The sequence below is a fragment of the Lolium rigidum genome, chromosome 3 (genome assembly GCF_022539505.1).
Source record: "Lolium rigidum isolate FL_2022 chromosome 3, APGP_CSIRO_Lrig_0.1, whole genome shotgun sequence".
NCBI classification, from domain to species: domain Eukaryota; kingdom Viridiplantae; phylum Streptophyta; class Magnoliopsida; order Poales; family Poaceae; genus Lolium; species Lolium rigidum.
In genome coordinates this window covers 13,948,515-13,965,189 of record NC_061510.1, presented here as the reverse complement: position 1 = coordinate 13,965,189, position 16,675 = coordinate 13,948,515, and the positions used below count along the sequence as shown (strand labels likewise).

The window sequence follows — 16,675 nt, the reverse complement described above, 5'->3', positions numbered from 1 at the left end:
ACTAGTAGTAGGCATGTCGAAGTGCTGTCGAATTCCTCCTCCATCTTCGGGTCACCGTTCTTGTCCAAGTCTTCCTCGTTGGCGTCTCCTTGCATTCCTATGATGCTCCTCTTGCCCCTCCTCACGACAACACGGCTAGGCCTCGACGGATCGGTGATGAAGAAGCATTGGTCAACTTGGCTACCGAGTACCCATGGCTCATTTTTCGCGGATGCGTTCTTCGATTTTGCATCGGGTATAACCATGGTTGTGAAATATCGGCCTTCTTTTCGACCTTCTTGGCCCATCTCACACGAAACATTGGCACCGTCTCTCCACGGTAATTGAGCTCCCATATCTCCTCGATCCTTCCAAAAAATCTTTCCTTGACATTAGTCTCGTCATCGGCGTATGACGGCATAGTTACTCATGAGTTTTGATTTTCACTATTTCTGTCCTTTTCCTCGGTGTAGAATGCTGTAACCGTTGATGTCGTACCCCTGATAGGTCCTTACGTTATGCGCGGGTCCCTGTGATAAGGTGTATATGAGTTTTTCATCTTCGGTAGAAGGCGTATTTCTCTGTGCTTCAACCAGTTGAGTTTGCTTGAACCAACGCGTGAAGCTGGAGTTGTGCTTTTTGGTTACGTCTCCCATCTTCCTCGGCCGGCCCATATCGATGTAATTCTGCTCGACCATGCTTTTGTGCTCTTGCACGAAAGGTTCGGTCAGTTTTAAGTGTTGTAGCGCGACCCGGTGAGCCCTGTCAAAGTCGTCGCGTCGATTTTCAATGCCGACATGGGCGAGCGGTAGCCCTCGCGGTGGCCAGACTCCGGCGAGCCTCCCGAGGTGCGTCTGGGTGGTAGACCAACATGATCCTCGTCGTCCTCGGTGCTTAGATAATTCGGCGAGAAGGAGATGCACTCGTAGGTTAGAAACCCCTTGGCCATGCTTGCGTACGGGACGGGCCCTATTGCGAACGTATCCTTTCATGACACCGTTACGCCTTTCGAAAGGCATCATGTTGTGGAGGAACGTTGGGCCGAGCTGCTTGATGTCTTCAACGACATGGAGAAGGAGATGGACGCATATATCACGAGAATGCGGGCGGGAAGTAAATCTCGAGCTCACATAGTATCACCACGATCTCATCCTGTAGCATCTTGAGCTGCCTCACGCCGATCGACTTCATGGTGATAACGTCAAAAAAGTTGCATAGGCCAAACAGCGTATCACGGACGTGCTCGTCCATTATGCCTCGGATCGCAACGGGAAGTATCTGCGTCATTAGCACGTGGCAATCGTGAGACTTCATCCCGGTGAACCTCTTCTTCGCTACGTCCAGATATCTGCTTATATTCCCCGAGTAGCCGTGAGGAACTTTCACTCCTAGGAGGCACTGAAAAGCTTGCTCGAGCTCCTCACGGACTCGTTGTGAAGCGAGCGGCGGGAAGCTGCACCGCGTTCTTCTTAGCCCTTTTACGGAGACGTTGAGTCCCTTCCGTCGATCATCATCATCATCATCATCATCATCGTCGGTATCGGGGCTTGAAGATCTTTCACGATGCCAAAATGTTTAAGATCGTATCTTGCTTTCGGTCCATCCTTGGACTTCTGCGAGTTGCAAAGAGTGCCAAGCGGACTCTCGGTAACGTTCTTCGTAATGTGCATGACATCGAGGCTGTGGGGCGTGTGGAGGACCTTCCGGTACTCCAAGTCGTGGAAAACGAGACCTCGCTTTCCATACACCGAGCAGCGGCTCTGGCTTCGGTCGCTTCTTTCCCGGCGGCTGGGCACTCCTTCCAATTTTTCGAGAAGATCATCGATTTCTGCGCCGCTCCTCGGGCGTGGGGGTCCATCGGGCTCATCTTTACCATTGAACGAGATCACCGCGTTTTCTCCACGGGTGATCCAAGCGAAGCCACCTTCGAGCACACGGGTAGACGGTTTTCGAGGACCGGGATCCCTTGGTAGTTGTAGATGCGGGGTATCGTCCATGCACTTCACACGGCCGTTGAATCCGTGGCCCACTAGGCGAGATACATATGCGTAACCGGGATAGTCCGTGGCCGTCGTGATCAACGCGGCTCTCATATCGAAATAAGTTCTAGTGTAGGCGTCCCACGTACGGGGTGGCGTCTTCCACAACGTGTCTAACTCCTCTTTCGGCAGCCCGAGATACAAATGCATGTCGACACCTGGTTGTTTCGGCCCCTGAATGAGAATACTCAGGTGTATGTACCTTTGCTTGGTGCACGGCCACGGGGGTAGGTTGTAAGGCCATACAAACACGGGCCAGGTGCTATGCGTGCTACTACGGATCTTGCCGAACGGATTGAGTCCATCGGTGCTCATACCCGGCCTGATGTTCCTTGCGTCGCCCCGAACCTAGGGAAGGCGATGTCCAATGTTTGCCATCTGTCCCGGCGTACGAAGGGTGTGTCGGCATATAGCCCATCTCCGGATCTTCTTCGGGCTCTGCCTTTCCTCGTGCCATTGCATGAGCTTTGCTTCCTTAGGGTCCACGAAATACCGCTGCGGACGGGGAGTGATAGGAAAGTACCATACCACCTTTCGAGGTACCTTCTTGTTCCCAACCTTGTACCGTCCGGTGGCCACACACCGGACATGTGGTTACTGTCCTTGTACTCGCACCTATAAATCACACAATCATTAATGCGGGCGTGGTATTTTTCGTGCGGTAGGTCAAGGGGACACACGACTTTCTTGGCCTCCTCGGTACTACTTGGCAATGTGTTCCCCTCCGGGAGACGATCGTGCCGAGAATTTTAAGCTCTTGCTTGGAAAGCTGGAATCGGTCCACTTGTTCTGCGTCTTCATCTGCGGGTAATCAAGCGTTACATGCAAGCGCGTATCCTGCGGACGACACCCGGGAAAGATCGGAGTCATCCCGTCTTTCTCCATTTGCGGCAGCTTGGCTCTCTCTCTAGGCTGCAACTCTATCGTTGCTCGTCTCTGGAGGAGCAGATCTTGAACATGAGAGTCCCGCAAGGCCGAAATTAGCGTGGTCGCGCTGGAATCTTCTTCTTCATCATGATGATGTTCTCCGCCGGCATCTTCTTCTTCATGATGATCTTCTCCGTCGACTTCTTCTTCATGATGATAGTCCCCGTCGGCATGATGATAGTCTTCTTCATGATGATAGTCGTCTCGCTCGACATGGTCTTCATGCGCACCATTTGATGGGGCCGGCCGCGCCTGGTTGTCTTGCATGAAACCGCGCCTCGGCGAGTGCTCCTCCGGTTGTCGGAATCGGGGTTGATCCGGCGCTCGAGTTTGCATGATCGACACGGACATCTTATCTGGCGCCTATTGTTCCGAATCATGTCCTCCTTCGCGTCTATCTTGTATCTAGAGATTCGAGCGGAACTCATCGAGAGGACCATGCTTGCTGCCAAATGGTATACATAGAACGAGGAAATTAGAACCGCACCAAATGCACACACATGCATGGGCCGTACCTCTCCTCAAGGTATTACATGGAGTGGAAAAATTCGGCATGACCTCTCCTCAAAGTAGGACATATGGGTAGTGCAAAACTTGCCGAAACGGAAATGAATCAACATTTCGGCAAACATCCATGCACCACACCGGCACACACACAAGCGCTTCACCTGCAACAAGCATCCATACACACGACGGCCACACAAGATCTACAAGCATATGCATGTCTCCTCCAAGCATATGTATGTCTCCTCCAACTACTCACCTTCTAGATTCGATACAGAGACGAGACCGCGATCGATGACTTCGAGAGGAGGAGAGAGTATGGAGAGCCTTCTCCTCAACTCCAATTAAGTATCAACCAAAGTAAGTGTAATAAATACCCAAGCAAGTGAAAAGTGGAGTCAAAATGGTATGAGAGAGAAGGGGGGACGAGCTAGATGGAGGAAGAAGAATGGCTTGTGTAGTGTGGTAGGTGGGAGGTTGCTCACTTTTGTAGATCTGGTTCGCTAATTCGTGGCGCACCAACCACGGTGCGCCACGGAATAGCTTATTTCTGTGGCGCACCGGCGCGGTGCGCCACGGAATAACTTATTTACTGTGGCGCACACAATACGGTGCGCCACGGAATACCTTATTTTTGTGGCGCACTGTCGCCGTGCGCCACGGAAGAAGTAATTTCGTGGCGCACCGAGGTTTGTGCGCCATAGAAATTGTAAAACCAATGATTGGGGGTGACGGGGTGTGGGGCCCACCAAGTTTTTGTGGCGCACGGTTTAGTAGTGCGCCACAAAATTAAGCTATTTCTGTGGCGCACCGAGCTTCGTGCGCCACAAAATAAGTTTCTGTGGCGCACTCAAAACGGTGCGCCACAGAACTAAGCTTCGCCTATAAGGGTTTTCCTACTAGTGTACCCGAAGGCCACAAGATCCCCACGACGCAGGAGCTGAACGGAAAGCCATACTGCAAGTGGCATAACACGTTCACCCACGCCACCAACGACTGCAGGGTGTGGCGTCAGCAGGTCCAAATGGTGATAGAACAAGGGCGGCTAATTTTCAGCCAGTACGCCATGAAGGTCGACACGCACCCCTTCCCCGCCGTTAATATGGTGGAGTGCACTTACCATGGAGGGCGCCAGCCAGGATTCTCGTGCAATATCAACATGGTAGGACCTGGGCACCACTCTGGTAAGGATGGAGATGAGGGCAGCTGCTCTCATAGCAAGGACACAGAGGAAGCCGCTCCACGCGATCGGCTCCATCACGATGGCAAGCGCTACATCACGAGAGGGAGAAGTGAGGAACGTAAGATATCGGCGACCTCTCTCCGATCACCTCCTCAACAAGTATGTGGGTCAATACGACCAACGCCGGCGATACAACGACGATGATGAAAGAGATCGTCCGGCTAGGGACGCCGGGGAGACACCGTCGGCATGATCGCGACGAGGAGCGATATGAGCGTCACGCCAAGGAAAAGTCGAGAGAGCAAGACGACGTGGATAGGCACTCGGGACTGCCCCTTCTTCGGACACTCGCTGGGATTCGGGAATGAGCCGATTGCCTACAATCGGCAACCGTCCGAGAATGTAAACAAAAGAAGAAGGATGCAGCTAACGTGTCCGTGTTCAAACGTCTAGGGCCTCTCCCGCCTCGGAACAAGCATGCTGAGTCCGCTCGGGTGGAAGATCTCGAGGAACTAGAGGACGATGATGAAGAAGAAGACAAGTATCATCGGCCAAGGTGGTGCCCTGGTGGGCTCAGCCGTTCCCAAAAGCGAAGGGTTCAGCGACTACGTGGGTTGGAGGAAGCTGAAAGGTTATACCCGCACACGTTGAGGAAGGCGCGGCCCGATCCGGCCGCTAAAATTCAGCGAACCCCGGACGAAGAAGGTCGACCACAAAGGAAAGAGTGGCCCCAGACAAAAGAAAGCCGATGATGAGACATCGGCTGGCACAAACATGGTGTTCATCCTTCCAACGGAGTTTAGTGCTCCGAGATTAGACGAAGCACCCGTGGCACAACTTGGCATCGTGGCCCACGGCCGGTCATCTTTGAGAAGCCACGAGAAAGAAGCTACGAGCATCCGAAGGCCCTGTACTTGCGAGGCTACATCAATGGGCAGCCTTGTTAACAAGATGTTGGTGGACACCGGAGCGGCAGTCAACATTATGCCATACTCCATGCTACGTCGGTTGGGACGCTCTAGCTCGGATCCGATCAAGACCAATGTGACACCGAGCGATTTCAACGGCCAAGCATCCGACGCACAAGGTGTTACGAACGTGGATCTGACCGTAGGAAGGAAAACCGTCCCTACGACGTTCTTTATTGTCGACAGCAAGAGCACTTATGCTGTCCTACTAGGGAGAGATTGGATCCACGCCAACTGTTGCATTCCATCCACGATGCACCAATTCCTAATACAGTGGGACGGATATGAAGTAGAAGTCGTGCAAGCAGATGATTCAGCCGAGATTTCAACGGCTGGTATGAACGTTTGGGAGACATCAGGCCAAGAGCCACTCTCAGGCATCAATTTGGACGACTGCGAGCGCATCGACGTGACAAAGGACGGGGTGAGGCTGGTCTTATCCACCGGCCTGACCGTGTAACAAGAGCAACATTTATGGACAAACGTGGCGATGCCGATCCATGTGATCGGCCCCAAGGATTTATGGAGGAACATTGCAAAACCTTCATCGAGCAAGCAACATGGAGGCCGATTCCAGCAATCGGCCAAAATTATCCTCACCATTCATTTTACCTGGGTTCAGCATTGATCTAACAGGGAATGCCTGAAGAGCCGATACCCTCAATTACTTGAAAGAATCGGCTCGGGGGGCACTTAGATAGAAAGGACACGAGGATATGAAGTTTGAAGTGGCTGTCAAATGCCCAGCAACTCAAGATATATTCTTTGATGAGAATGGGTATTGAAGTATGGGGGCCGATGCATAAATCGGCCGTAAAAAATACAAATTTTTTAAACATAGCCGATGCGCAGACATCGACTTAAGGATAGACAGCTGTTATAACAGGGGCTCAATGAAGCAGTTGTCGAGTTACAAGGAGAGGCCCTACTGGATGAATTCCTTCTCAAGGCCTCCAACTCCTTCTGCAAATCTTCGAGTTCAAGACAGTGCCAGTATAAGCGTACAGGGTGAGTCCAGCAAAGAGAGCATACCTATCTGTGACGTTTTTGCCTGGGTGAACCAAGGTGGCGACTTGGTCGATGTCACTTTCAGAGGTTGTTACGTCCAGAGTTTTGGAGAGCACCAGAAATTCAAAACATCCTCACCGGAAGTTGCATCAGCCTGCCAAAGATGATGAGCCGATCTGATCAGCAAGACGCAAGAATTGAACTGGAGAAGCTCGGGGGGCAGCTCACCCTGAAGGTTCTCTCCTCTGGGGAGTCTGGCTCTGCATTATAACTTGGAACCCGATGGTGGCACATTTGGCTGGCTCACTACTTTTCTCGCCTTGACTGAGGCTCGGGGGGCAGCTGGCCCTGAAGGACCCTTTGCTATAGGGAGCCGATTTTGTTGAAGTCGGCTGGCTCTGCATCTCAACTTTTTTGAGGAATGGTTGCTGCGAGGAAACAGAGCAGGATTTCAAACATCGCTGTAGATTATCGGAAGAAAATCTGTGGATAAGTGATGCCTGTCCTGCAGAGGTATCAGCTCCAGCCTCCAGGCTGATTCAGCAATGGTCCTAGAGCTCTCCCGAAGGCAAAGGGGATTTGGAAAAGAAGGATTCGGCAGGAGAACGTCTGGAAACCTAAAGTTAATGATGAGACCAGGCATTATTTCAGGAGTTTTGCCGTTAAATCTAACACTACGCTCAGTGACCGCGGTTTGGACTCTGTTCGGTTGGAAGTTTGGGGATCCGAGTTTGAGCAAGGTTCGCAGGTTACCGTTTGAGGAGGTGGCTAAATTGGTCTATCTCAAAATTTATCGTAAGAGGCCGATGCGTTGCCATCGGCTCATTGAGCGTTGATCAAATTAACAATCGGCAAAATCGAGTACGAAAGGAAATCGGCAAAATCAAGTTAAGGAAAAGTCTTCTTCATTAATAAGGGAGGATTTTTACAATGAAGAGCCGATTGCTCAAGAAAGGAAGAACAAAAGAAGAGCCGATTGCTCAGGGACTACTAATCCTACATTGCTAATCCTCGCTAGCATCATCGTCGGCATCGGAGCTGCCATCGGCGCTACTTCCGGGGAATTCCTCGTCGCTGCTGCCCCAGCCTTCGGCCGGAGCTTCTTCTTCCTCGTCATCATCATCATCCTCGCTGTCCGCCCAAGCGCGGAAGCGCTTCGCCGGCGGGTACCCAACGGAAGAGGAGGAATCATCATCCTCCTCCTCTTCTCCTTCCTCGTCATCATCATCGTCCTCGCTGTCCGCCCACATGCGGGAGCGCTTCGTCGGCGGGTACCTGGCGAAGGAGGAGGCCTCTTTCTTCTCTACTTCTTCTTCTTTCGCCTCCTTGTCGGAGGAGATGGGGTTCGCCCCGGAGTGGAGGTCGTCTTCACTCTTGCTCTTCGGCGAAGTTTGGAGGGGGAGGCCTGAGGAGGAAGAAGAGGAGGAAGACATTGCTACAGGGGAAGAGGGTTTTTTGGGCGCTGGTGGACAGAACAGAGCAGGGGGATGAAGTGGCGAACCATTCGGCACAGATAAATAAAGGGGGTGTAGTGGAGATTTAATGCCATGACGGTTCTCGAGGACGTGATGCCGAAATTATCAATTCGTGCAGAGAAGCCAAGGAGGCGAGGCGAAGTGATGGAAGATTCTGCGGCAGTTACTGCTCGCCACGACATGACCCGACGAAGGAAAAGCATAATGATTTTGGAAATGTCATTTCCAAAACCAGGGGGCATGTGTTATCACCAGAATTTGACCGGATCAGAGGTGGGCCGCGATTGGAGATGGGCTTGAAGAATATACATAGAAGGAATACATGAATCGGCCTTGTATACAAAGTTTGGGCTAGATTTCCCGTGTATCTGTATTTTATTAGATCGCATCTGAGTTAGAAGTTAGAGTTTGGCCCGTGCACGGTTAGGTGCACGCCTGAATTAGAAAGTCCCCCGGACTATAAATATGTATCTAGGGTTTACGAAATAAACAACAATCACGTTCACCACAAACCAATCTAGGCGCATCGCCAACTCCCCCGTCTCGAGGGTTTCTTCCGGGTAAGCACCATGCTGCCTAGATCGCATCTTGCGATCTAGGCAGCACACGTTTATTCGTACTTCATGCGTTGCTCGTACTGAAGCCTTTTTGATGGCGAGCAACGTAGTTATCATAGATGTTTTAGGGTTAGCATTGTTCATCATGTCATATGCTATCGTCGTGCAACCCTTAGGCATCTAGCCGCCCTTACACCTATCTTAGGTGTAGGGGCGGCACCCCGCTTGATCATTATCTAGTAGATCCGATCCGTTATGATTGCTCCTTGTTCTTCAAGGATTAGTTTAATATCTGCATTGTTAGGCCTTACAAACGGGTTGAAGGATCCAGTGGCGCGTAGGGTGTAGTTTGCTAGCCCTAGACGAGGATGTTCCGAGGATCAACTTCGTGTTGGTTTTTAGGCCTTGTCTAGGGTCGGTTTACGATCACCGTGCGTGGCCGCCGAGGCTCAATCACGAGTAGGATGTTCCGATTATGCGGTGAAAACCCTAAATCGTAGTAGGTCGTTTTAGCTTTATTCGATCAAGCAGGACCACCATCCGATCGTACACCTCGTACGCATCATGGGTGGATCGGCTCCTTGAGCCGATTCACGGGACAACTCGAGAGCCGATCGAGGCTCGTATTTAATGTTTACGTGTATGCCATGCAGGAAACTAAGCGAGGCATTCTCCAACACCTTCTCGACCGGGTATAGGTCGGGTGGCACGCCCTTGCATCAGCATCGGACGTGCGTGCCGAAGGCTTTGCGGGCCGTCGCTCGGAGGGACCAGGGCCAGCCGCAGTCCTGGGAGATTCCCGGCTCTACGGTGTTGCCCGTCGCTGCCCGCCGGTGGGTTTCTGACCGCAACAGCATCGTTGGTGTCTTTGTACATCTTGTTGGTGCAGATGCTGGATTTAAGGCTGGACATCCGGGGTGATTTTTTTGCTCGGCCCGAGCTTTTCCCGGCTCGGCCCGAGTTGAGCTCGGTCCATGGAATTTCTAGAACGAGTCGATACCTAAAATCCGGCTCGCAGTGAGCTCGCTGCTCGTCCAGCTTGGCTCGGTCCAGCCCGTCAGCTCGACATTTTTTTTTATTAACGAGAGAAGCTGAGAAGTAGGCAAATTGGGCTGATAAGGGGTGGCCCGATCTTCTCAGTAAGCAACAGTGGTGATGATGATCACGGGGTGATAGCAGCGGAGGAACACGACGATGAAGTGGATGATAACTTGTATGACGCAACGAGATCTCTCGATTGGTCCCTGTCGCCAATGCAACAGCTCTCAACCCTGCAAGATATTCGCAACTTCACACACTTGCGCACGTAGCCGCCGACCACGAAGCGGTAAGTTGCAACCGTCTAATTCCCAATGGAACAGCAGATCACACAAGACTTTTTCAGGATCTACACAATATCAAGCAATATGGTGTAGGGATTCAATAGTTTTGCTAGAGCAAGCAACTAAGAACTAGGGTTTATCTTAAACGTGGTCTAAAACAGCTAGGGGGCGTCCTGGGCACTTATATAGGTGTCCGGGACGAGTTCTGGTCGAAAAGATACAAGAATAACCGACCCAGAATAGATCTGGTCGAGACAGACTCGGACGAATCCGGTCTGGAATCCGGTCAACCGGGCCAGGGACCGGGTCGGCCGGTCTGGCGTCCGGTCAACCGGGCGGCAACCGGAAACTTCGCAACTTTCCGGTTTTTTGCCCGGTACGATGCATCATATCCGGTTGGCGGCCGGTTGGCGACCGGTCAACCGGGCCGGGGACAGGACTGGCCGGTCTGGGGGCCGGTCGGACCGGGTGCTGGACCGGCCTGGACGTCGTCTTCTCCTCTCGCGCATGCCTCCCGCTCCTCCCTCACGCGACCATGAGATATCTTCATGTCCAGCTCCATGTCCAGCTTCACGTCCACCTTGACGTCCGTCTTCATGTCCAGCTGCTCCTCTACTCCCCGTGCGACGCTCGTCTCCTCTTGATACCTGATGATACATAAGTAATAGGACTTAGGCAGTATAAAGTTCTCATCAATCAAAGTACCGTTTAGAAACAAGTTCACCTGTTGTTTAAGAAGCTTCGCACGAGCCCTTGTAATTGGTCCAATCCGAACTTCATCGGACTTGAACTTCACAGCAGGTTCATCTTCATTTATCAATGACGGAGGTAGTGGTGAAGTAGGGATGTCCTCATCATGGGCTGCTGCGGCCCATTACATTGGAGCGAGGCACTACTAGGGATTGAGTCGGGTTTCGTCATCTTCCTCAATCATTTCGATCTCCTACGATAGTAGGCTCGCCGCCGCCCAGCCCCACCCCCTGGTGCTCCCCTCCCCGCCCCTCACCTCCTACATATCCAAGCCCAAGCTAAGCTGCTGACACTCTGATTCCCATCCCGGCATGCACCAGCTCATCCATCCTCACGTCACTACACCAGGCAGACATCGTCAGGTTCAGATCCTTGCCTCACCGACACCAAACTCGTCACCACTGTTGCCCCTTGCTGCTCCACTACGAACCCACATGGCAGTGACATGGCAGCTTGGCTCGCGAGCCAAACCGAGCTACACAGAGTTTTAGGAAAGCTCGGGCCGAGCTCATTTTTCTAGCTCGTGAGAGACACGAGCCAGCCCGAGCTGAGCCATTTTCCATCAAGCTAAAGACTGGCTCGCACCAAGCCAGCACGAGCTAGCTCGTGTCCAGCCTTAGATGGGTGTAATTGGTACATTCACAATATTAATATATTCACATTATCGAAAAATCTTATACACTCGTGTTTGTGTGTCTATGAGCACCTTGTGGACATGCATGCTCACGGATAATGTCGTCTAGAAAGAACCGGTCTACCTCCTCCCCCTCTCTTACACGCCAAGCATGCCTCGTTCCATTGACCACGATCACAATAGAATCTCTTATCTCATCCCAATCCACGAGTGTCTTATATGGAGACTCAAGGATAGTTGAAAATCCACCTTGTTCACAATACATTTGTCTTCGAGGCTCCATGAATTCACCATACTTCTTCCGGTTGTTCTCCATGCCAAAATTACCTCCACTACGCTAGAGCCATCTTCATGCTTATCTTGACCTTGCTCCAGTAAATTACAAAATCGTCAGTCTCACTACATCAAGGTACAAGATGTGAGGCATTTCAAAGTGCCCCAATTTTGTAACAAAGTGCCCCTAATAAGCTATTGGGGCAATTTTTCAAGTACCACCTTTACTTGCGTCTCTAAAGGTATTTGAGGCACTACCTATGGGCACTTCTCAAAATGCCCCAAAATTCAATTAGAGGCACTTGTCAAGTGCCCCCAAAGCTAATTAAGGGCACTTCTCAAAGTTCCCCAAAATCCAATTAGGGGCACTTCTCAATGTGCCCCAACACCCAATTTGTGGCACTTGGAAAGTGCCCCAAAAGCTAATTAGGGGCACTTTGAGCAGTGCCCCAAAATCCAATTTGTGGCACTTTGAAAAATGCCCCTAATTCCAATCAGTGGCACTTTAAGAAGTGCCCCAAAATACATAATAGATAATTCAAAAAATTCCACAGAATTCAATTATACACCCTTTTCAAATATGGTTGAATAAACAAATAGAGCTCAGTACTATAATTATAGGTTGTATATAATTGTTAAGTGAGTAATGATAAATTGTGGCACTTAGAAGTGCCTCAAAAGGTATACATCTATTGGGGCATTAGGGGAAATGCCCTAACAGGTATACACATATTGGGTCATTTGAGAAGTGCCTCAATAGATATACAATTAGAGGCACTTTCAAAAAGTGCCATAAATTGACTACTATTAGACGCACTTTGACAAGTGCCACTAGGAGAAGTGCCCCTAATTCTATGCGGTGGTGTAGTGTCTACAAGTCATGCTCCATCGCTCAATTGTTTAAGGGGATTGCTCACGCTAAGTCCCTAAAGAATCGGTAACCCTCCAGCCTCCTGTAACTCTCCAGCCTCCCCAGCCCTAAATGCCGCCGCCGCCGGTAGCGCCGCCGGGGCAAAGACCCTCGGGGCGTGGCGGTGGCGGGGGCCCTTCCTCGTCGACGCCTGGTGGACGTCGGCCGGATCTCCTTCCTCGACGCATGGCGGGCGCGCGGATGGGTTGGGCGGCGGCGGCCTGCGCTGCGCCCCCTTCTCCCGTTGGCTCTCCCCTGGTGGATCGGCCGGCGCGGTTAGGATGGGCGGCGGCGGCCAGCGCTGCGGCCTCCCTCCTTCCGTCGGCTCTCCGCAGCACTCCGGCAGGGGCTAGTGGTGGGAGGCGGCCAGGCTCATGGCCTGCGCCAATCCCCCCCCCCGCCTCTCGCCGGTGAGTGGAGGCGATCTCGGGCTTCACCCGCGACACGAGGTCGCCCGGGGCTGCAGCCTTGGGTACGACGGTGGAGGTGGCCCTCTTCTTCGCCGGAGAGGGTCGTCCTGCGGTTGGTGATGGTGGATCTTTCGATCTATCACCGCGTTCCGGCGGCGAGATGGAGATGCTTGGAAGCCGACGACGGAGTCGCCGGTGGAGGGTTGGAGTGGCCAGCCCGGGATGGTCGCCGACGAGGGGGTCCGACTTGAATAAAGGCGGTGGTCCTAGGGTCTCTCTTGCGTGAAGAGGAAGACCTACCGGAGGCCTGGACTCGTGATCTAGCCGGAGTGTTGAGTTCCGGAAGGCTCCGCCGGCGAATGTAATAGTGCTTTTTGCCTGGAGTTTGCTGGATCGGTGGTATTCGGTCGTGCGCACCCATGCTTTTATTCCTACCGATTGGTTCTGGAGGGAGCGGCGCGAAGCTCTTTTTCTGTGTTGACATCAAGTGACTATGGATCCATGATGAAAGTCGGAAGAAGAGAAGTTCATGAAGGCCGGAGGGGAGGACTAGCTAAGGGAGGTTCAAGTCTCCGCGCTGTTGAGGGACTTGCTTGGTGTTCCGGGCTTCACAGCAGCGGTATGAAAGTGGGGGCGACAACACAGGTGAAGTTCAGAGTCCTACCTTTCAGGGTGAAAACCCAAGGTCTGGCCTTAACTGGTTGTGCCTGGCAATGACCTTGTTGGAGGCATTGTTTTGAGAGCGGGGACTATCTTCAGGGTGAAAACCTAAGATCGTTGATCGGGCGACGATGGTGTTAGCGCACTGTTCCCTTCTTGGAGGCGTCGTTTTTGGAGATTCTGTATTTCAGGTGTTGTCTTGGCGGTGGATGTATTGCTGTTGTTAGGCCCGAGATACTGTAGCGGGACTTTTGTTTCTTAGTTTTCTTTTCCTTTTTTTTGGCTGTGTGCATCCGTAGTGCCATTAGGGTGGTGCGTTGTTGCAGAGGCTGGGTGTAATTGGTATCATTTTGATATTAATATATTCCCTTTATCGAAAAAAAAGACTGTGAGGAATGTTTGAGCGCTGGCAGACAAAAATATGGATGGAAAATGAACAATTAGTGAACGGTTTGATGGAGGTAGGAGATGATAGATCCAACGTGTTGGTGAGTGAGAGAAATGGGGGAAAATATGGTGTTCTCATGCTGATCGACCGTTCCTGGTGTGCCAAACAAATTTTAGGTCAAGATGAGAAAGTTGAGAGATTCAGTATCATGCATGAATTGAGATTTGGTTGTTCAGTTAGAAACGAGCCAAGGGTTGAGGGTTTAAGATGGTATATATTTAGAAAAAAACAATAATCTATATAAATAAATCACGTGGAATTGCAATAAATTTTGATAAACCCCACACTTATATAGAGTTTGGAATGAAACCCACTTCTTCATTAAACGGAGTCAAGAAACGGAAAAAGCTTATAATATGTATAACATCGTCATATGCAATTATTTACACCTTATGGCAGCAATGGCATGGCAGCAATCAATGGATCGGCCAAGAGATATGAATTTTTGTTACAACTTACAAATCAAATCACTAAACAATAGCTATTGGTATATACGTATGCACCTGTGTGGTACACAATCTATAGCATGCGGTAATGAATTGCTCGCCGCAGTTTGCTGAGCCAGTGCGCGCCGTCTGCACCGCCTCCTTGCAGTCAATAGCGCGCGGAATAGATACAGTGTCCCTGTGGGATGATGCCCTAGCTGCGCAGCTGGTAGCGGGCGTCGAACACGCAGTCAGACCACTTGAGATCGTCGAGCGTCGCGCCGGCGCCGGCGCCATATTTGTCGGTGGCAGCGTCCGTGAAGGTATCCATCCACCCCGACTCCAGCCACAGCTGGTTATTGTTGCATTGCTCGACGGTGGCACTGGTGCCGACGGTGCCGGCGGAGCTTACGGCAGCGATCGAGCACACCGTGCTGGAGGAGCTCGACACCACCGGGATAATAGGCGGGTGCACGTGCATAGTATCAAACTCCAAGTAGCCAGTGAAGTCCCCAGTTTGGGTGTACCCCAACGGCGCCATGGATATGTTGCTGTAGCACCCGTGGTCGACCACCGAGGCCTGGGCGCCTGCGCTGGCGCCGTCGTCCATGTTGCTACTATGGACGTACAAGTAGCTTTCTGCCATCGCCTGAGGAGGAACATTAGACAGATGATGCCCGGCTTCAACGAACTCGGCCTTGAGTGTTGCGGCTGTGGCGGTGGCCACGGTAGCACGGTTGCTGTTTCCCTCAGTGACCGGCTTGTGGGTGGCCGGGTCGATGCCACTCCGGCGGAGCTTCTTCTTGATGATGGAGTGCCAGAAGTTCTTGACATCGTTGTCCGTCCGCCCCGGCAGCCGCGCCGCGATCTCAGACCATCTGCTCGTGGCCACAAATTCGAGGAGCAATTGATGAAGGAGCAACAGAACAGCGAAGAATTACCGATTAATTCGTCTACCTATTAAAACAAGGCAAACAGGTTCAGTAGTTCTGTACCGATTGCCTAAGATGGAATGGAGACGGACGATGAGATGTTCCTCTTCGAGAGAGAATGCACCCCTCTTGAGGTCAGGCCTGAGGTAGTTTAGCCACCTAAGCCTGCAGCTCTTTCCACCCCTATCAATGCCTATAGTAACGACGCCATTAGTTCCGAGAAATTCCATGGAAGTAGCACTCCAAGAAGATTAATTCCATTTTGTCCCCACACCAAAAAACATAAGATCATATAAAAAACTGAAAAATCATATAAACCTATCTAGTCACTTGCAAATCATAGGTGAAAATAAATCGTAATGGAGTAGTACAAAAACTTGATAGTTACAACGCTTGCAATGTTATGAGTAGGATAACCACTAAGCAATCGGGGGAGAGCTATCTGGGTTCGCGTTGTTGGTACAGTACGTACCTGCTAGCTTGGGGACATAGCTCCAGCAGCCATGGCCATACTTGAAAACATGGTTCATCAGCTTCATGTCCTCCTCAGGAGACCACAGACCTTTCCTTAGCCTCTTCCTCGGGCCACTGATCAACCGCTTCGACATGTCGTCGCCGCCCTGAGCTGCTGAGGGACAGAACGTTGTTCAGGGGTAATGCAGAACCCCGAGTGGCACCTACCACCCTTATCAACCACCATGTTTTTGCATACCACAACTTGCTATTTATAAGGGCATACATAGACGCTAAGTTTGGTAGCTCAGTATTTTGTGGCGTATTTAAAACCAGACTACTAATGTATGACTAACAAATTAAGTACCACAGATTTACTCTTTTAGCAGTTTCTTTAAAGAGGGCCGGGCCTCTTTCTTCAATACATCAAAAAACTCACATTTTTGGAGAATACTTGAATTTTAAATCATAGCATTTATTTGATCCAAACACCTAAAAAGTATTTAACGCTTTCGTATTTTCAGAAGCATAAGTATTCTCGAATACATCAAAAATATTTTGATGCCAAATGGGACTTCATGTTTATTGCCAAACTTCACATTAGCGGATAAATTTGATAACGTCTACTATATATTTTAGGAGATAAGTTTGTGGCACGGGCAAGGAAGAAATTAAGGTAATTCCAGAGGTTTGAAATGAATCATGCATGTACCTCAAAATATCTCGGGATGACTCTTTGGTCTATATAAAACATGGTGATTTTAAATATGAGTGAGTTCCACCTTATACCCATTAGTTATGCATTTGTGACATATTAA

At 50.9% G+C, this 16,675-nt stretch overlaps 1 protein-coding gene across 1 annotated transcript; it reads right to left on the bottom strand.

Moving 5' to 3' along the window:
• Window positions 1-14,686: 14,686 nt before the first annotated feature.
• On the bottom strand, window positions 14,687-16,080 carry LOC124694357 (transcription repressor MYB6-like). Its single transcript, XM_047227351.1, has 3 exons — window positions 15,877-16,080; window positions 15,468-15,597; window positions 14,687-15,350 (listed from the first exon to the last, which is right to left on the bottom strand). Exons 1-3 carry the CDS (start codon window positions 16,010-16,012, stop codon window positions 14,687-14,689), a joined length of 930 nt encoding a protein of 309 aa, XP_047083307.1. The 5' UTR covers window positions 16,013-16,080.
• Window positions 16,081-16,675: the final 595 nt, after the last annotated feature.